The sequence below is a fragment of the Musa acuminata genome, chromosome BXJ3-6, assembly GCF_036884655.1.
Source record: "Musa acuminata AAA Group cultivar baxijiao chromosome BXJ3-6, Cavendish_Baxijiao_AAA, whole genome shotgun sequence".
NCBI lineage: Eukaryota > Viridiplantae > Streptophyta > Magnoliopsida > Zingiberales > Musaceae > Musa > Musa acuminata.
Genome location: NC_088354.1, coordinates 30,857,970 through 30,878,205, shown reverse-complemented (window position 1 = coordinate 30,878,205; position 20,236 = coordinate 30,857,970). Strand labels below are relative to the sequence as shown.

At 38.8% G+C, this 20,236-nt stretch overlaps 4 protein-coding genes across 6 annotated transcripts; 1 reads left to right on the top strand and 3 right to left on the bottom strand.

Annotated features, from left to right (window-relative positions):
* Nucleotides 1–344: 344 nt before the first annotated feature.
* Nucleotides 345–1,561, top strand: LOC135641683 (uncharacterized). The gene has a single exon (XM_065157299.1). The coding sequence runs from the start codon at nucleotides 626–628 to the stop codon at nucleotides 1,163–1,165; it is 540 nt and encodes a 179-aa protein (XP_065013371.1). The 5' UTR covers nucleotides 345–625; the 3' UTR covers nucleotides 1,166–1,561.
* On the bottom strand, nucleotides 1,210–6,630 carry LOC135641682 (pentatricopeptide repeat-containing protein At3g26540-like). 2 transcript variants are annotated; one of them, XR_010497774.1, is made up of 3 exons: nucleotides 4,043–6,630; nucleotides 3,673–3,873; nucleotides 1,210–1,343 (listed from the first exon to the last, which is right to left on the bottom strand). XR_010497774.1 is itself a non-coding variant. In XM_065157298.1 (1 exon), the coding sequence occupies exon 1, from the start codon at nucleotides 6,505–6,507 to the stop codon at nucleotides 4,360–4,362; it is 2,148 nt and encodes a 715-aa protein (XP_065013370.1). In that variant the 5' UTR covers nucleotides 6,508–6,630; the 3' UTR covers nucleotides 3,947–4,359. The 2 variants fall into 2 exon arrangements, 1 of the variants encoding a protein (XP_065013370.1); XM_065157298.1 differs by lacking the exons at nucleotides 1,210–1,343; nucleotides 3,673–3,873 and having other exon boundaries at nucleotides 3,947–6,630.
* Nucleotides 6,631–7,052: 422 nt separating this feature from the next.
* Nucleotides 7,053–11,624, bottom strand: LOC135641572 (uncharacterized). Its single transcript, XM_065157029.1, has 5 exons — nucleotides 11,206–11,624; nucleotides 9,212–9,285; nucleotides 8,933–9,108; nucleotides 7,818–7,926; nucleotides 7,053–7,689 (listed from the first exon to the last, which is right to left on the bottom strand). The coding sequence occupies exons 1-5, from the start codon at nucleotides 11,528–11,530 to the stop codon at nucleotides 7,381–7,383; spliced, it is 993 nt and encodes a 330-aa protein (XP_065013101.1). The 5' UTR covers nucleotides 11,531–11,624; the 3' UTR covers nucleotides 7,053–7,380.
* Nucleotides 11,625–12,796: 1,172 nt separating this feature from the next.
* On the bottom strand, nucleotides 12,797–19,926 carry LOC135641573 (uncharacterized). 2 transcript variants are annotated; one of them, XM_065157030.1, is made up of 8 exons: nucleotides 19,671–19,926; nucleotides 17,191–17,259; nucleotides 16,534–16,650; nucleotides 16,390–16,464; nucleotides 15,003–15,137; nucleotides 14,789–14,936; nucleotides 13,172–13,637; nucleotides 12,797–13,082 (listed from the first exon to the last, which is right to left on the bottom strand). In XM_065157030.1, exons 1-7 carry the CDS (start codon nucleotides 19,878–19,880, stop codon nucleotides 13,480–13,482), a joined length of 912 nt encoding a protein of 303 aa, XP_065013102.1. In that variant the 5' UTR covers nucleotides 19,881–19,926; the 3' UTR covers nucleotides 12,797–13,082; nucleotides 13,172–13,479. The 2 variants fall into 2 exon arrangements, with proteins under 2 accessions (XP_065013102.1, XP_065013103.1); XM_065157031.1 differs by having other exon boundaries at nucleotides 14,789–14,930.
* Nucleotides 19,927–20,236: the final 310 nt, after the last annotated feature.

The following is a 20,236-nucleotide window of genomic DNA, read 5'->3' as shown; positions in this document are numbered from 1 at the left end:
AAAATGGGTAAAAATAATGGTATGTGCATGAGAGTTAAGAAGGCTTATAGATGTAGCTAGAAGAGGTAAGACAATTATTATTTATTAGTACATTACGATTTATTGCTGTAGTGAATATGAGTTTGGAGGTACAAATTACAAAAATATACAATTCTTTTTGCAAGATGAATTACTAAGGCATTTCCTAATTTTAAAGATGAATTACTTGGTCAATTTCTTCCAAAGTAATTTCCTAAGGCATGCAATTTAGGTGGAAGCACTCAGAAATTATTCTCCCTTTGAAGTATAATTATCCATATGGGAGAAGTACATAATATAATACTCTTTACTCGTACATTACAAGCTGTTTGTACACGCATTTAAAAGTGTAAATCGATCAGGGCAAACCCATATGCGCACTCCTCATGATTGCCAGAGCGTATCAGCCCTGAAAACTCCCCCGCTAGAAACCTTGTTGTGCCCGCTCCAGGTCATCACTGGATCAGATCCCAGAACTTATCGGATCTCAACCCGACTCCGTCGCCCGCTACAGAGGACCCGTTACTGCTTTCCATCGAACTAGGGTTTCCAAAACCTATATAAGGCACGGAAGGGAGGAACGAGGGAGGAAGCCGAAGTCGCAGCAATGGCGGCGAAGACAAGCAAAGTGCTCCTGGATCAGCCGTCAAAGCCCTCCTTCCCCGAAAGCCTTCTCGTGGGCGGCGAGCAACCCTCGCGCGTAACCCGAGGCCGCAAATCTCCAGCCGCCGCCGCCTCCGTGATCGGCGGTTCGGAACCGAAACCTCTCACCGCCGCTGTTCCCCAGAGCCAATTTCTGGAAAAGGTGAAGGACTTCCTAGGAGTGATGGCGGAGGCCAACGAGAAGCTGGAGCACGAGGTGCAGTCGAGCTCCCGCCCGGACCACGACGTGGAAGTGCTCAGTGGGAACGAGAAGGAGTACATCGAGATGGACTTGCTCCTTGGCGTCGCCGACCTTCGCACCGCCGAAGCCGTGGCAGCGGCGGAGGCCACCATGTGCGGCTTTCGGCCGTCCGCAACCTCGAGTAGCAGCAGCAGCAGCTCATCTGACACAGACGATGACAGCGATGAAGACGAAGCGTCTCGTCGAAGCGACGAGCGGAGCAAGCGGCCGAAGATTGTTGTGCTGGACCCATCAACGGATTAAAACTTGACAAAAGACAAAACTTACAGCAGTGATGGCTAAGAATCTGCATCCTTTACTGCTCTCGACATGGTGTCGAGCTTAACACAAATCGATGCAGAAGATGATCTCAGGCCTCTGTTCTCTGTGTGTGTGAAGTGCCAACTAATGGGAGAGTGAGTATATTTGTGATCCCAGCTTTCTGCATTAGCATAAAACTGCTATTTGTGATGCACATATCTAAATCCTTGTCTGTCATCAACAATCAAAACTCAGAATATGTAAGCAGAGTTGGAGAAAAATTGCAATCTTATTCAATCATAAGGCACACTTTGTTGTCTGTTGCTGTCATGGCATGAGTTTTGTGATAAGTACAAAACAGTATAATAACATTATATCTCAGGTTAATTTTCCTTTGAATGACTTTGTTTTGAGAATTTCTACTGGCTGTGGTTTCATGCGAACATCAACAAGGAATAATAAGGCTATGATCAAATTGCTGCTGCTGCTGTTGTCCCTGTTAGTAGTTAAAGATACATGTAATCTGAAAAACCAATGTGTGGTTGGGTTCTTCAAGTTCATGTGGTATTGGCATTACTTGATCTCAGAAGCATGAGATTCGTCTTTGACTGTGGAATCAGACGACACTGCTAGAACATACTTGGAATTTTGGAAGCTATATCAAATAATCCAAGGATCAAAATCTAAGCTTGCCTCTTGCATCAAAATCTCTCAAGGCAGAAATTTTTTTTTCTCCACTTTTGTGATTTTTAGTTATCGTAATGTCACGAACGATCGTTCCACACCGGCAACAACTTGATTCAATGAACTGTTCGTTGCTTTTACATACGTTACTTTTACATACTTGTACAGATTCTTGATAGCATGTTTTGTCTTGATTTTATATGTTTTGCTTGTAAAAATATAAGCTCGAACAGTTCGCAATGTTGCAGTGTGACCGCTCGTTACGTCAGGCAAAACTATTTCAAAATGGCTTTATTTTCACGTACCACGACATGCTTTCTACAAACCGTAACCGCATGCAAAATGTCAACCATCTTAGCATCCTAGAACCTTCCGGGTGTCACCAAGGGGATGAGGCTTCGAGGTAGTATTGGGCGTTGAACAATCTTTACAAGTTAACTTGACGGAAACTTACCTTTGCTCTCGACACCCGATGAGCAGTTGTTTACGGACTTGCAACTATTCATTTAACCTTCTAAAATCCTTGTTTTCTCCTTCTTTTTTCTCTCTTGCACTCAAGGTGGTCGTTGAATTGCTTGTAAAGCTTCCCTCTTCGCGAGACATCGGGACTTGTCCGCCACTCATTTTCAAACTAATCAACTTATTGTTTTACAAGTCCTTCAAGACTTGTACGAGGTTGCAATCAGGTCGTCCTTTGCAGACGCATATATCGTAAAGACGCCTCATGACTTAAGCAATCTCAGTTAAGTTTGAGAAGTTGATACAAGAGTGCTTCACGACTTAGGCAACTCCAGCTAAGTCCGTGACTTTGCTGCAAGAGTGTCTTACGATTAAGACAATTCCAACTAAGTCCGTGACAGTAAGGCAACCCACTCTATGCTTGTTAATTTGTTCATATTTCCTGCACAAACGAGATCATTTTTATGTATTTCATTTATCATCAATAAAAATAAGGACAACATTAAGAGATGAATGCGATAAAATGTCAATTTGCAAGCTGAAGGAACAAGTACCATATCTCGGGCTAACAATACCATGCACAAGGAAACACTGTAACTGTACAGAGTCAATAATACCTCACATTGTCACATAATATCGAGACAGGAATTTGATAGACCAATGCTATAGTGTATTATTTCCATTAACAGTCTAAAGAAGAAAATTCCCATCATCTTATTCCTCCCTTTGACACCTCCCCAAGCCCCTCATCCACCAGTATCAAATCTCTCAGTGAGTGTCCTGCTTCAGCTCAAACAACTTTGTCAACTTCTCCAGACCTCTTGGGAAACTCTGGTGAATCTTTACCACAACCCTGGGTTTTTAACGCCCCCCCACCACCTCAAATGACCTAATTGTTTCATGCACATGACTGCAATACTAGGGGTTCATACCCTAGCCTACCGAAATTTCTCTCAGATGTCCAACCATCTGAACTGGCAGAGGTGGCATCCATTAAGGACATCCTTATAGCACATTCCTTGTATTCTTTCTACAAAATAGATTGATGGCTCCATCTTTTTCTCCCAGTAATTAGTAATCAACTGTGATTATAAAACTGTCTATCCTTTTACTGATGGCATTGTCACTAGAACCCACATGCATGTCCTTCATCTGTTTAACAGATGCAAGTCAGCTATGAAAGAGGCGTTCATTATGAAGGGTCATAACAACAATAATTTTCCAACTACATCTTTTTCTTTATAATTCAATAGTCAATAGCTTCAAGAAAAAAAAAAAAAAAACTCACTAACACATTCTCTAAGGAGCATCAAGATAAGAATTTATCATGGAAACATATATAACAAATGAATTGCATGATAACTTACAGATTTGCTAAACTTGTGCAACATGATGCAAGCAATTGGCTCTGCCCAATGGCCACCAACAGTAATCAGTTTCGAACCCGTGAATGGCAGAGCTGGCAAAATCGTGGTGAGAGACTCATGGCTCCTGTTTGCAAGCACCCCATTGAGGTTCCTGCAATCTAGATGGTCCCTCATGCATCTGGGTGCAACTTTATCCTTTCACTAAACAATTGCAAGAAGCGAAGTAAGCAACATTGATTTTGATCAACAAAAAGCTTCTACGCATAGTCTTCAGTAGAACATGATAAAGAACTTATTAACATTTTTATCTGGGCATCTTACAACATGTTTTGCGTTTACCAAGTCGACTGTACTGTACACCAAATCTTACCCTATCTTGTACCAGTACCACTAGCTTCCAATATCTGCATTCAGGCTTCTTTTAGAATACCTTATCTTCAAAATGATAGCTGTACCCCCTTGAACAAAATCTGGCCACATCTTATAATGCAATGTTTTGCAAACTGTTGAATCTCCTCATAGGCAACAGGTATGCAGGATCCTGTTCAATCCTACATAAGTTGCAAAGTTCTCCAACCTTGATGAGAGACAACATGAGTTATTAGCTATTGCAGTCTGCCTCCTTTTGCAATAAGCTTTGGGAGACATATCATTATTCATGATTGAGCTGGTTGCTCACAGTATTGGCTACAAGTGATGTGCTTCCCTTTTTGTGTCCAGTTCTGTTCTTTCAAGAATCTCAAATTGAACTGGATTTATTGGGTTAGATTTGTTGATGCATTTTGCAGCCCTTTCACCCAAACTTCTGTTTCCATGTTCCCGGCAACAATCGAAGATTCTTGTCCACATCGGGATAGTTGGTTCAAATGGCATTCGTTGAATGAAATCCTCAAGCTCAACCATGAATCCATGGATGCCTAGTAGTTCGATGATACATTCATAATGCTCAACTCGAGGTATGACACCATACTCGTCACTCATCAAATTAAAATACCGCCGGCCAAGATCAACATATCCCTCGCTGATACAAGCAAGTAATACACCAACGAATGTAACATTGTCTGCTGCAATCCCCTCCTTCCGCATTTCCTCAAAAAGTTCAAGACTGCGCTCACCTCTCCTATTATAAGCACAACCCAATATCATGGAGTTCCAAAGGATCAGATCCCGAAAGCTCTCCTCTTCAAAAACTCTCATGGCATACTCTATCAACCGACACTTTGAGTACATATCAACTAGCGTTCCTCTAATTATGACATCCAGCTCAAAACCATTTCTGACCATGTATGCATGAATTTGCTTTCCATGCTCAAGCATGAAGATATTTGCACAAGCAGCCAATGCTATGCTGAAAGTGAGCTCATTTGGAGTAGTTTCAAACTGCATCTCACTGAAAGCAGCCAATGCCTCCTCACTCCTGCAATAGCGTGCATATCCTGATATCAAAGAGTTCCAAGAAACTGTATCCCGCCGGGAGACCATCCTGAAGCAAACCTCAGCATTTCTCAAGCACCCACATTTTGAATACATATCGATCAGTGCATTGCTAAGGAACAAGTTGGATCCCGAATTGTGCCTATAAGAAAACCCATGAACTTGTTTTCCTCGATCAAGATCAGACATTCCTGCACAAACATTCAGTACTAAACCAAGAGTAACAAGGTCGATCTCTATAGTCTCCCTCATCCTGCAAAAAAGATCCAATGCCTCGTCCAAACAAAAGAATCGAACATAACCAGCCAACATTGCATTCCACGAGACCACATTCTTTTCAGGCATCTCATCGAAGAGCTTTTCAGCCTCGTCTATTCTCCCACAGGTTGCATAACCTGAGAGCATAGAAGTCCATGAGACAACATCTTTGGAAGGCACTTGATCAAATAGTTGACGAGCATCCTGAACAACCCCACACTTTGCATACATTTCCATGAGAGAGCTCCCGACAATATTGTCCCCTTCAAAACCGGCCTTGATCACAGTTGAATGAATTTGGTGCCCCTCCTTGAGCGCAAGGGCCTCAGAACAGGCAATAAGAGCATTCGACACGGTAAAGCTCAAAGGCTTGACCCCTCCTCTGATCATCCGGAAGAACATAAGCAATGCTTCTCTAGCTTTCCCTGCTTCAAGGTACCGCCGCACAATCACGTTCCAAGATACGTCATTTGGGTCAATGATCGAGTCGAACATCTTCCTTGCGTCGTCCATTGCAAAGCACTTACCATAGACATCGACGACGGAAGTATCGAGGATCACGTTCGGAAAATAGCCGTACTTCAAAACGAGACAATGAATTTGCCTGGCGAGAAGCAAGGCCAAGAGATCGCCGCAGCAGCCAAGCACGGACGCCAAGGTGACATCCTTGGGGTGGATGCCCGACCCATTCATGGTGGAAAAGAGGGCAAGCGCCTCGTCGGGGCAGTCCGAACAACGGTAGGCAACGATCATGGCGTTCCAAGTGCCGCCGTCCCGCTTGGGCATTTCGTCGAAGAGTTCGCGGGCGTCGGTGGGGCTGCCGCAGTGGGCGTAGGCCTCGATGGTGCGGTTCAAGAGGAAGGTGGAGGGTGAGGGGTTGAAGGCGACGAGGTGGGACTCGACGCGGCGGACGTCGACGAGGGAGCGCTTGGAGGAGCAGAGCTGGAGGAGGCGAGCGTACAAGGAGGTGGGGAAGGGGGCAGGGGAGGAGGAAAGGGCGGCAATGGTCTTTGGGAGGTCGCCGGAGTCGAGGTGCCGTCGGATAACGGAGCGGGAGGAAGAGGAGGAGGGCTTGCGGGATCGCTTGGGGCGGGCGGCACGTTGGATGAGACGGTTGAGGACGGAACGGGCGCTCGCCGCCATGTGACGGTCGAGCGGCCTTGACTTGCCATGGGGGCATCACCAGTAATATCCCTCGAGAGGCTTTTTGGAACATCGGACGTTTCGTTGATATCGGAGTTTTGGAGAGGTGCGTGTAATTAGGATTATCCATTCAACTAGAATAGTAAGTATGTCGGTCATGTAGCGATGAACAAAGCTTGTAAAATAGGAAAAAAAGATACTGTGGGCTTTTTTATAATACTTCTCCGTTCGTTGCTCAATTTAATAGGTATTAAATTAGAAAAAGGCGTAAACATTAGGAATCAGATAGATAGATAGTGAGCTTTGCATGTTCTTATTCGTTGCTTTTTACCATGTGCAAATGGTATTTTTGTATCAATGGAGAATAATAGTGACCTAATATTAGAGAAGATGCTCTGTAGTACATGCATCTGTCGTATTAAGATGGCTCGTTCTCAGGGATCGATTTTACGAGGCGCTATAGTGCATATTCTCAGGGATTCTGCAGCCCGCAGTTGGTAAAGTCCTCCTGGGAAATGAGAAAAAAAACCTCAAAATATTAGGACTTGAATATATACTCTCTACCATTTCACACTTGTTATTGGCAATATCAATTGACATAAATTTGAGATTCTTTTCTTTTTACGAACATTATGACTCATCTACTCACCATAAAATCTTCAGAATAAATCTCACTTTGAAAATTTGTCTGACAAAAAACTAAATGCTACTCGGTCACTAGTCTGATAAAACCATAATCATGCTATTGTCTTCTCTTTAGCAGTTTTATAAGTTGATTCCTGCTTTAGTAACTGCTGGTTCCGAAGCACTCTTGAGTAAGAAAGGCAGATTCATCGATACATGTTCTCATGACTGATGACACTGAGGCACATCTCAGCAGTCAGAATGTAGTCGGACCAGACACAAGGACTCGAATGGCGTCTGCAGCCGCCATTCTCTTTGTTTCTTGCTTAGAGGTCTTCCTTTCCCTGCCTTCTGCCTATTTATCTTCACATCTGCTAAACCCCAAGTGCACTGGCATAATTCCATATCATAGGATATAAGCTTAAACACACCATCACTCTCTTGCGGGGAAGCACTTGCAGCGCCATCACTGATATACTTCACATACATGGGTCGGTCCTTGAACCGCTCAAGCTCATCTGGGATGCGAACAACCCTTTCAAGACCAGGGGATGAGACCTAAAATGAGATCAAAAGGCTAAATCATCAATAAATGCTTAAAATCAGCTATTAAGATAGCTTTTATTGTTAAAAGGAAACCAGGTTTGGAATAAATACCAAAAAGAAATGAACTACGAATTAAGTACCTCTAAACTAATGTTATCTGGTATTCTTTCAGCGAGTTCAGCTTCATCTAAGCGGGAGCGATAGGCTTTGGAGAAGGCTTCGATATCATCAATACTTGGAGAGCCATACCTAAAACACAGGACTGCATCAGCAAACCATCAATATGGCACTATCCGTTCAGCATGATAACAAGCAGAGAAAATATGAATTCATCTGATACTCAGGGAAGTTCGATTTTTATTGTTTATTGGAAGACCAATTTGATAGGGTGCATGATGCCAGTAAAAAGAAGTTGCATGAAGCACTATATTATGTATCAGCAAAATGTGAAACAAAATATACCTACATATTTCGGTATAAGTACTGTCAAATGCTTCAGAGCTGAGAAGCAAGGAGTCCGTTAGCACAGATCATTCAACAGATATTACATTTTAAGAGCCAACACTAACAGAAATTCAATTATCTTGGTTCATATTGCTGAACAGAATTTCAATTATCTTGGTTAATGTTGCTGAACAAGTTAATGATCTTTGTGTGATCCTACTGGGAATAACTACTATCCTCCAAGTTTTTGCCTATAGGATCCTGAAAGAGAGTCGCAAATAGTATTAATTTCCACTTGGGAACTTTTACTCTTTCATCACGTGAGAATTTAGTACTGATACATGTTAGGAAGAAATGTCCCTACTTTGTGTTGAGTTGCATCTAGCAGTTATCCACAGAATTTGACCTTAAAAATGGAGAAACAATTATGATTGATTTCTTAACAACATTTAGATCACACAACTTGGTCCTGTCTTAGATCTATCAGACTCTAGAGTGCTTTTGAACAGGCAAATGGCCTGGCATGTGATTTTTCTCCCATTTATTCCACAATTTTGTTGAATGTTCTAGTCTATTCAAATATCCATCTCAGTAGAAAAACTCACAGAAGTGCTGGCTGTTCATGGTTTAATCAGGTAAGACATGAGGATAATTATCAATGAGAACTGATATAGTGCAACACAAGTTTCACTTTCCAAATGCTACCACCCCAAGGTACATAAAGATCATGGCCTCATTGGTTCCTCACTTGTGTGGAAGTAATTTGACATTGAGAAGCAACAATGTGAAAGTTATTTAAATCTGTACTTACTTGGTAGAAATCTTTTCAATCCGCACACGTATGGTTGAATTAGCAGTAGTTTTAAAAGCATATATCTTCAAATCACCATCAAATGACATTGAAACTTCTTCCGCAATAGCCAATGCTTCTTTGTCCCACCACATACCAGCAAGAGATATTCCACCTCCTGCACCACCATCTCCAACCTCCAAAAGGCTAAAATAATTAGCAATTAAGACTCATTTATATAGTTTTATTGAGTGTACATAGGTACCTTTAAATAAGCAACTTGATAGATAAGAAGCTTACAAAGAGATTTGCTTCTTCTTCCTCAAAGTCATTTTCCTCTAATTCATCTTCAAAGTCGTCATCATCTTCCATCACTATCTCCACATAGTTGCACATGCGCATAAAGGTTATTAGGTTAGACAGGGAAAAATTTACAAAGACAGGACCATGCATCATATAGAGAAAAAAGGCTTAAATAAGGCAGAAATAAACTTGAAATTTTATAGGGCCTTCTGTCAGAAAAATGGACCAAATTACACAAAGCATAAAAAAACATAGCCTTTTTTAAACAAGCATGCAGTTTCCAGATGGAACTGTTCAACTATTTGAAGAGGTTTATTTTTGCACATCGAAGGGTTGGGCATCTGCAAAATCTTCCACAATGCAGGAACAACAAACTCAGAATGGATTTCCTTATTTAGCCAATCAACAGGTCCAGTTGCTTTCCTTTGGCATACAGATTTCTTCTTTTATCACACTATGTAGGAGAAAAGCTTCAATATTATGGAATTGCATGAGAAAAAGTTCATGTCTGCTACGTTGAACTTTTAGTGCATGGTAACTCACTACACCAAGACATACATGATGAGACACAAGGGGCAAAAAGAAACAAGAGACTTTCCAGAACAAGCAACTATGGTTGTGGGGATTGGAGAAATATGCTTAAGCGATGATCAAGAGAAAAAAATGACGAGGAGACTAAATTGATACCTGTGGATGATAATAAAAGCATATGCATTTTATAAAATTTGTAAAACTAGATAACTTTATAACTTGAGTCTGATGTAAAGGCCACTGCAAAACACTTGCTTGAGTTTCAGCAGTTCCAAAGAGAACTAAATTTTAGACATTAAGATATCAGATACAAGCAAGAATTAGAATAAAACATTGTAACTCTTTATCCCATGCCAAAATCAAATGTCTTATTATGTTCCAAATAAAGTTTTAGCTTCCAACATACATCATGTACATTGTACAAAAACTATTAAAACCTCGATCATGATTGATCTAGCGGCAAACCATTTCTAATTTTTTTAGTAAGGAAACCATTTGAGTGAGATCTAGGTTTGCAGATATCAGGATTCTGAGGTAAAAGACAGATAAAAACATACAAATTTCAATAATTGTGAACAAGTGGCAAACAAGATGGATCAGGGACATCGAGCCAGCTCAAGTATTAGCTGAGTCAGTAACATCCCTTGTTGGTGAATGCAACAAAGAGGGTGCCTAAGTAATCTGAAATAATAGTGAAGAAAGATATTATATGTAGAACATAGGACATTCAAAACTTAGAAAGCCAGGACTCAGAAATTAAAGTGTAATATCAGAACCATAGACTAAATAGAGACACTCCCTTCTCATTACAGGGGATATTACTTACTGCCCGTGAATCTTTTACTGTCATTCATTTCCTGAACTCACATTCTACACACTGAAGCATAAGAAGGTTCAAACATTTGGCAAAAGTAAACTCTTGAGTTTCCCTAGTGCTTATTTCAAGAAGTGTCTACTAGTTTGTAAATCCATTCTCAAGCCTTCATTAATAGCCGGTACTCATGATCCATTGCATTTTTCTTGCCATCAACAAGTTCTTTAACACTGTCTCAGTCATGCGACAAGGTTTTCTCATTTCACACAAGAGGGTCTGCCCAATTTCATCCAAATGCAGATACTAAAGCGTTCTAAGAGTCAAAAGAAAACACTTCAGATGTGATAGGAATAACTACTTGCACAAACAAGTAATCAACATCTAGATAACACTACCCATGGTCTAGCACCAACTAACTAATGCGAAGCAAGTGTTGGTGAACATGATTCCAGATCCTCATACCTATTCACGCATTATGCCAAAGTGAAAACAAAAACCAATTATGCCAAAGTCGACGCATTATGCAAAAGGAATGAAAAACCAAAATACGCAGCAAGGAAAAGTGAAAACAAAAAACAATAACGGAAAAAGGGGGACTTGATAAATATGAAATGAGGAAAAGAAATTACAGGGATAGACTTCTTACCCTCTACAAGTTCATCGGAAAATTCGACTTCCAACCCTTCTTCCGCCACTACTACTCGTTCTTCATCGACTTCTTCTTCTTCTTCTTCTTCCTCAAGTGTGGCCTGCTTTGGTGGGGGTCGCTGGGAAGCGGAGCCCCTCCTCTTCGCGCGGCTGATGAGGGAGACTCCTCTTTCAGGGTGCCGTGAGAGGAACCACAACTTCGGTGGAGGAAGGAGAGACCGGGAGCAAACACCGAAAAGATTCCTTGGGAAGCGGGAGCGGTCGACCGGTGGAGTGAGCAGCCACGCCTGAGCTGCTGCCGTTCCCGCGGAAGCCAAATCCATTTGCGCAAGCAGCAAAGCCCCAGGAACGAAGGCGACCGAGATTGGCCGGAGCGGCGGCTGTAACGCTTAAAAATCTCCTCTTAAGACGCCACGCTTACATATATGGGGGATAATTTGTGATATATATATATATATATATATATATATCAGACATATAAAACTTCATTAGATAATTTTTTTATTTATTAAAATATATTTATTTAAAAAAAAATAGTCAATAGTATAGAGACATAAATGTTCTTTTCGGTTAAAAGAAAGTAAGATTCCAAATGCAATGCACAAAAAGTTTTACTGAATTTGCTTTCTTTTCCAACACATTTCTATTGTGAAATTTAAATGAATTGTATTTTAAATATGAGTTTATGTGTTCATTGTTTTTAGAGATTTCTTGTTCTCGTTCTCGTTCTTTATTCCTTAGAAGTAGTTAACCATATAATAATGAAAAAAGTCACTTAGGCAATAATACTGTCTCGATCTTAATTATTTGAGATCGACGATCCCTTATTCTTCTGTTAGGGACATAGAAAACAAAAATTTCGAGTTCTAAGGAACATAAAACATGAGATTTGTAGCTTTTGTAAAAGCATGCCTAAAATTACCCTTTATGTTTACTAAAAATAACTAACTGGACAATCTGCCAATGCGTGTTAAAGTTGATACCATCATAATCTTCAAGAAAAAAAAGCAAAGAGAGGGCGTTTCAAACTAATGTTTCCATTTTTCAGTAATAAAATTTTATATTTATAGTATTTCAAAAAGAATATAGAAAGCAAACATCAAATAATGTCTTTTTCCGGATAGCGTTATCACACAAATGTCTTGAGACATTTCGGTTGACGGTTAAAGCATTGTATGCACTGTCATCATCTAGTAGAGACATATTCTTAATGTAATAATACATGGAAGAAAAAGGTTTCTTAAAAAACTGAAACAATGTTAGAAAAGAGAATTAACATTGGTATGTTCTTCAACTACAAGTGTCACAAATGCATGCAGAGTTGACCATACAAGTCAAAATCTGTCTTTTGCAAGATTGCAGTCACTACCTTAACCCAAGTTTATTAACCAGTAACGCCCAGAATCAATAAACACTAGAGGTAGGTAAGTTATAAGTTATCAGGAATAAGAAACTTGTGTGCAAGCTATTTAGAAATTGTCCTGCAGTATACTATGCTTGTTCTAAATTGCTCATCCATTACTTCCAAATGTGTTCTAAATTGTCCTGCAAAATGTGTTCTCATTCTAAACAAAATTTGAAAATAATAGTGAACAACCAAGGGCCAACAAATTTTATACAGTTCTACAGGTTTCAACAGTGGAATAAAAATAGCATGTGAGAATACATTGGACAACATGAAAAGTGAAAAGTCATATTCAATTAAGTGCTACATTTAGTTCAGATCCATAGCAATGGGAATGGGGTAGATGAAGTTTTAGGTCAGAAATACCATCACCACCTGAGCTGCAGATACAACTCTTTTCCTCTGAAACATTCTTGAAACTAGCTGAAAATTTCTGATTTGGTTAATATCAATCCTTGAGCACGCTGTAGCTGTCAATTGAGAAGAAGAAACACATGAAAAGTTTAGTACATACCAGAGAGAGAGAGAGAGAGAGAAGAAAACTGCTAGTCATATTTACTTGTTTTAATTCTTTTCCCCTCTATAGTTAGAAGGAAAAGCAGCTGTAAATCACATTTTATACAGACAAAAACTTCAGAAGATAGCTTCTGTGCACCGATGAAACCGAGAGCCTATGATTCTTGCCCATGTCCATGTTTTGTTCAGAGAAGACTAGTTTCCAGCTGATCCTTTTGTTTCATCAACAGTTGTTCAAGCATGAGTGATAATAATCTGTCCAATCAAAAGGCTTGCACTACTTGTATGACATAATAGCACCAATAGAGCAGTAACTCCAGCCCGTCAATTGTATGGGAACTACGGTGATGTCTATGTTTCCAAAGATTGAATGGCAAGCTTCGCTGCAACCATACTAATGCTTTTGTTAGTGAACTGAATACCATAATCAACTCTTTTCAAAGTATCTCTTAAGTCCATTGCACGCAGTTTCTCTTTTTGCAAAGCAAGCAACTCTGAGCCCGTCATTCCTAAAGCACGAGGAAAATTGGAAAGGGTTAATTATACATAGGCAGGTAATGAGACATTCTTGGTAGAACAACCATATTCAGCCCCTACCAACATTCGGATAAGATAATAACGATTTTCCTGGCTTTCTTCATTATGTTAAGCAAATAAAACTCTCAAATAGGCAGGTAATGAGAGGCTTGCATTAAATAGGTCCACTAAAACTGTTGGCTAAGCAAATAAATCTTGATCCTGTCAAATACTTATTGATCGTTATGATTCATCACATTCAAAACTCACGTCTTTCATCAGTTCTGAAAAGGGACAGACACAACCAGAGATGTTAGAAATATAACTTCAGATGCCTGCTAAACTCCATTGAAAGGTTTTAGCAGCTTCAGATTCTGAAGTTTTGGTATCTCAAAAGTAGCCTTGATCTTTTGTGGATCAAAATCAACTACTTGATAGTGAAACATGGATCTGAGAAGTTTACCAGATCTAACTCCAAATGCCTATTTAAAGGCAGTTCGCTTCCGATTGTGTTCTTATAGCTATTCGGATATGATTTGTGGGTCATCTAAGTGGCTACTTCCTTCTTGCTTCTTCACAAACAAATGGGACCCAAGCTAAATTAAATCGATAGATATATAAAAGCCATAGATAAGACTAAATGCATTCATGAAAGCCATTGGATTAAATTAACATATATATAACTGAACTGAAGTTAAATTAATTCTATGTATTCGGGCCTGTAACAACATCATCAGAATGGTTCCACAATCAGATCCAGCATGTATGAATGTTAAATTAGACCATAGGTACAATTAATCCCATGGAGATCGTTCCTAGATGTGCTGAAACCTGTTATGTTCAGGCCAGATTTGTATGTATTCTGTTGTCCATGCAACTGTTGAGCCCATATCAGAGTGGTCACGTATCTATCTATAATGTTATATAAAATCGAACAAATAAGAAGAGACACTCCGAATTGCAATTCAATTTGTATACAGTTACAATCGCAAACTGTCGGTTCTTTCTATAACAAATATGACAAGCAATTCTACACATTCAATTTTGGCATCTCTCTTATATAGAATAGGGTACTGAGTTGATCAGTTTAAAAATGATCAACAACTAAATAGTGCAAACAAAAACAGAACTAATTAATTTTAACCTGATACTGGTTGTAGTCCAGCAAAAGATATTCGTTCAGCTAGTTTTGGAATGAAAGCTTGATCACAGTCTCCAAAACCTTCTCTTTGTGCCCATGCCATAGAATTCGTGGTACGGGTTTGCAGCAGTTCTTCTTTGGATGCCTGAATCTTTATCATTGTTAGCAGAAAACATGACTGTCACTTGCAGGCAACTACAAATTATTAGATAACTACCTTCAGTTTGATTTGCAGGTTATGTAGACTAACAAGGTACTCAGTCAGTTCCAAGAGTTTCTGTTCAAGTTCTTTTTCTTGGCCAGAAACATTGTCCAGCATTGGCACAACAAGTCCTCTCAAGTAAGGTTCCATCTGAATCAACGAAGAATATCACCATCTAAAAGGGTGCAAATGGAACAAAACATTAAGAAAATGAATGTTGTTAACTTACAGTCAAAAACATATCGATTTAAATGTTCAGTTAGCATAAATCAAAGTGTTACAATGAAGTAAAAGAAGTACAAATATGAGACCATAAATATAGGTTAGACTGTATTATATCATCTAGTGAGTTTTTTTATATCTTCTTTCAGAGAGGCAACCACCACAAATTCAAAAATGGTCTCTCCTTTAAAAATGTCATGAATACTTATATCATGGATCAAAATTACTTTCAAACACACAATTTTCGTACTATCTTCCCAATGAACTAATGTACTAACCATTTAACAGCAATAGAAAGGAAACTGAGCAATAACCTCAATTGACCAAAATAACTTTCAATCTCCAAAGAATGTTCAACTCATTAGATTTCCTGCAAACTTGTCACGACCTGGCACAATAGACCGACTAATCAAGTAATTCAGATATAACAAGCTAGTTATAGTAAACCTATCAACCTCATCCCACCTCCAATGTGGAACAAATCAAGGCATCACAGACTAATCTATCAATTATGTACAAACTACAAACAATAGAGAATATATTTCAAAACCCTCAATAACCTCACTGCAAGCAATCTTAATCCTTGTAGTTGTGTCATTTCCTCCTTTTGACTTATATTAAAAGATGTTCAACCAAAATCAGTCAGAAAACTGTCTTTGCCATTATTTAGACACTTAATTTAAGTATGAATACCGAAAAAACTGATCTCCTGTGCTCATTCTAGAAGCTTTTAGCTTTTAAACTTCCCATAAAAACAAATACAATATTAGTTGGAACATCCAAGCAAAAGTATTTGTTATTAATTTAGTAAATAAATAAATAAATAGAGGCATCTCAAAGAATCTTGAAGAAAAAAATGAAAAGGATCAACCAGAAGTATAGAACTGACGCTCTCTGAGTTTCTAATCAGTTAGCATCAGTAAGTTAAGGACATTGCACTGCACAAGTTATGAGATCTCAACCTTCCACAAAATTTGAACTTCATATTCTTTGTATTTTCTACTGAATTTTTCTGAAGACTCACTATCTCATGCATGTATGATAGACTATAGTGAAGCAAAAATTCAGAACTCACAGCAAAATATATTATGCAAATTAATACAAATAAAGATAAACTATATGTTTAAACCAAGTAATCTAAGTTAACAAGCATGATTGATGAGTTTGTTTGAAGGCTAACCTGCATAAGTTCTATGATGTTAACACGACTAATGCCCCTAATAGAAACCAGTGCCCCAATCTCCAAACGCTTAACCTGTTCCAGGAAGAGGATAAACTGACCTAACATACATTTCTAACAGGACGTATTCAACCAAAAACTTACACTCTCTATGGCAACCAAACAACCATATCTAGCAGCATAGGATGCTCCACTTGAAGATATACTGGAAAGAACTGGATCCAACACAAAGTGCACAAACAGCTTCTTTCTAGAGAGTGACTGCACATAGTAGCACAAGAAAAAGAGATGAAATGTGTATCTATTTGCACTGCAGTGACTACAAAAGACAACTATGCTCATTCATATATAGGACTTAGAGATTTGCAAACTAACATTACATTCACTATAGGAGTATTAAACTACAGAAGAAGTCAAAAGCTTGACTCAATCCCCATAAAGCCCCTTAACTCTTTACTCTCTGCATCTAAATGTGTATTCACTGAAAATTCTTAAAATTTAAGCCAAAAGCATCCAGTTGCAGAGGTCACCATGGATGTATGACCTTGATTGATCTGCCACCTAATTGTTTTGCTAAACATGCTGCTTATATAAATTCTTTATTGTTATGCAACTCCAGAAAAAAATTACATTAACATTTGCCATTTTGTCAGGATGGATTAAATCTCAGTAATTAAATATCAATTTACCTACCATTTAATGAACAAGGTTATTAAAACTTGCATTGATCAGTATTAATTAAAACTTGAACTAATCAGTATTAACCATCAAAAAAAGACAGAGAATATACAATGTGAATACCTCTTCCAACAGTGCCAAATACCTTGCTTCATATAAATGCAAAGTCTTGCTCTCTGATGGAATTAAAACCTAAAACACAAAAGAAACAGCGACATAAATAAAAAAAATCCATACTTTCTTATATATACTTGTAACAAGACATATAAAGAAAGAGTTCTTCTGACAGCATCATCTCCACTAACCTAAGATAATCCAGCAAATTTATTCCTGTGGCCATAACTATTTGAGTAGCTAAATTGCGTTGAAACCTACAGATATTGTGGTTAGACACTGCAATTCAGTTAGCATTAGTGGTATGGGGAGAAATCAAGGGAGACCTATAAAGGCTTTACTAAATAAAAAAGAGATTTGAATGTTCTTGAACTAATGACATATTGCCTTACACAAAACTCAATGGTGGTAAAAGATCCACTAAAAAATGCAAGAACCATGAGGTTGACTGTTTATGTGCTCTGTGCTTAACAAAGTGCAGCTTTGGATGAGTATCTGGCTTTCTTCAGATGCCATTCTTTGTGAATGAATGAAAAAACTTAAAAAGAAGATGAACTTGAACTAAGTGAAAGTGAGAAATATGAAAGCATAGCAAACAGTTATCATGTTCATAAAGAAAGACAAGAACTCGTGTAGTACGAAAGAATGATGCTGCAGTCATTCTATTAACAGGTGAAACTTACTAATACTTCTGACAGCAATAATAAGCCAAATATGCAGTGATGGATTAGGTGAATATGGCAATATTAACTGATGTAGACTGAAATTTGTCACATCCAAAACTCCAATATGGAAATGCCCATAGAGTTAGGCTGCCCACTTTCCTGGTTTCCTTGATATAATTTTGTGTGGTTCATGAGTGAACTGTCTCAATGGGATTCCAGCTTACTTGTACCTTTCTGATGAACACTTGTCCATAAAGAAAAAATTGCCCATTTCACCTGCTTCTAGACTTGGCCAGTAAAGAATTCTTAGGGTCAAGCACTGCAACTAAAGAGATCTATCTGGCAACTAGTTCTTTAAGTTTTTTGTCAAATTTATCTTTTAGCATTTGGTTAGAATGTGACATGTTAACACCCAGTTATTAATATATTCTTTTGATTTTTTTATTTTTATTTTATCCTCTACAGATGAACACATATAGATGGGAAAAGGCTTGGATTCAATATATGGTCTAAATATGGCCAGAAGATATCCTAAGGATAAACTATAAATAGTAATAATGCGATCATGTATCATCAAGACAACACCACAGTATCCAGCATTAGTAGGATGGCAGTGGTATTATCCACAAATTTCATCCTACCTATTACAAATCTGACACTTAGATACCCAAACATGAAGTTAGTACTTATTTGCTTGTCCAGTCTCATCCCAGACCCAATCAATGGGAACCCTATCCAGCATAAGCAGGTCAGTTAGGCACATGTACCTCAAAGAATGACCCACTGCCATGCCTGAAAAGGAAAAAGAACATTACATTATAGATGGACATTGTAGTGGTTAAAACTTGTAATTATGCTCAAATTAAACGGCCAGTCTTATCTCAGCTGGGAGTACCTCCTACCTTCGTTCCATGGACCAGGTTTCGGATCCCCAAAAGATGAAAAATTACCTTATGAGTAAGCTTATCCATGCTACATGCACATTTGCTTGCCCTGATGTGGCATTGACCGCCTGTACGAACTTAATGAAATTATCTAGGATTGAATGAATCATGTACCCAACTGTAATCTACAGTGACCTTTGGTTAGGTCTTATGCCTAAAACTTAGGGCCTGTGCCTGTAATAAATAAAATTCTCTCAGTAAGTATTCACTTCCATTTTGATCAAATGCTCAATCTAGCTTACGAAACTACAACAAAACTGGAAAGATACTTAAATGCTCAAGAAAAGCATCTTTTACTGGCTTTTGTGGGTGGGTATGTCATTTACTGTAAACACATCTACCTTCTATTCTTTCCCTTTAGTCCTACCAATTCATACCCAAAAGATCATTCAAACTTCCAACATTCTAGTATCTTGTCCTGTGATAGATACTTGGACAAAGAGGAAAATCAAAATGCATAGTTGATTAGACATGCAAGACATTAGGAGTTCGTTGGTTGTTTATTTCCAATATCATACCGGAAGGCAATCATTTCTTAGAAGTCAATTTCACCCTTTACACCTCTGATTTACCTACGAGGAAATACTTCCTCTTCCGACTAGGTTTGTGATTCCATATATACAAGTCATTGCCTAATGATCTAGATCGTGAACAAATTCATTTGATTTTTCCTTAAACCTAAGGAGTCACTACCCTCATAAATAACGAAATCAACTGGAGCAAAAACATAGAAAGAACCCTCGACAAATTCTTCACATCAGCCCATGGAATAATGAACCATCCCTGCAGTTTCATCAAAGACATTAAGTGATTCAACCGAAAAGCCATCAAATTTCGAGTCCGCGTGCAACGTGCGAGCACCCGTTGAGCTGGGCATTACCTCATTCATCTGGAAGGGAAGGAGCGGGAGATCCAAAGAGGACGATGAACCCGACACGGAGGAAGAGGAACACCTCCTGAACCACCGGCCAAGCTGGGAAGACCCGGTTCGCGGGAATCCAGAGGAACAGAGGGAATGAGATCTCGGGGCAGGAATAGGGTTTAGAAGGAGACGGGGAGATGGGGCGAGAGAGAGGGAGCGTAGGCTCATCGGGATATAGATAGATGCCGCCCTTTCCGTTCTTGCTAACGGTCGAGAGCTCTTGTCAGGATAAGGCGGCGTGTACATATATATCCACGCAGATAGGGAGTTAAATACTAAAATATTATTAATATAAGTTAACTAAATTTAATTTAATGAACTTACATAGTTCCGTTGATTAGAGCACCATTATCACTTACTTTATCAAATAATAAGATTTTATTAAATCAAATATTTATTTTTCTTTAGTTTTTATGAAATCAAATATTTCTTTTTCTTTGGTTTTTATTAAAACTAATATTTATTTATTTATTTACTTTCTTTTTGAGCAAATAAACTCAGATTTAGGGGGCAGCTATTAAGCA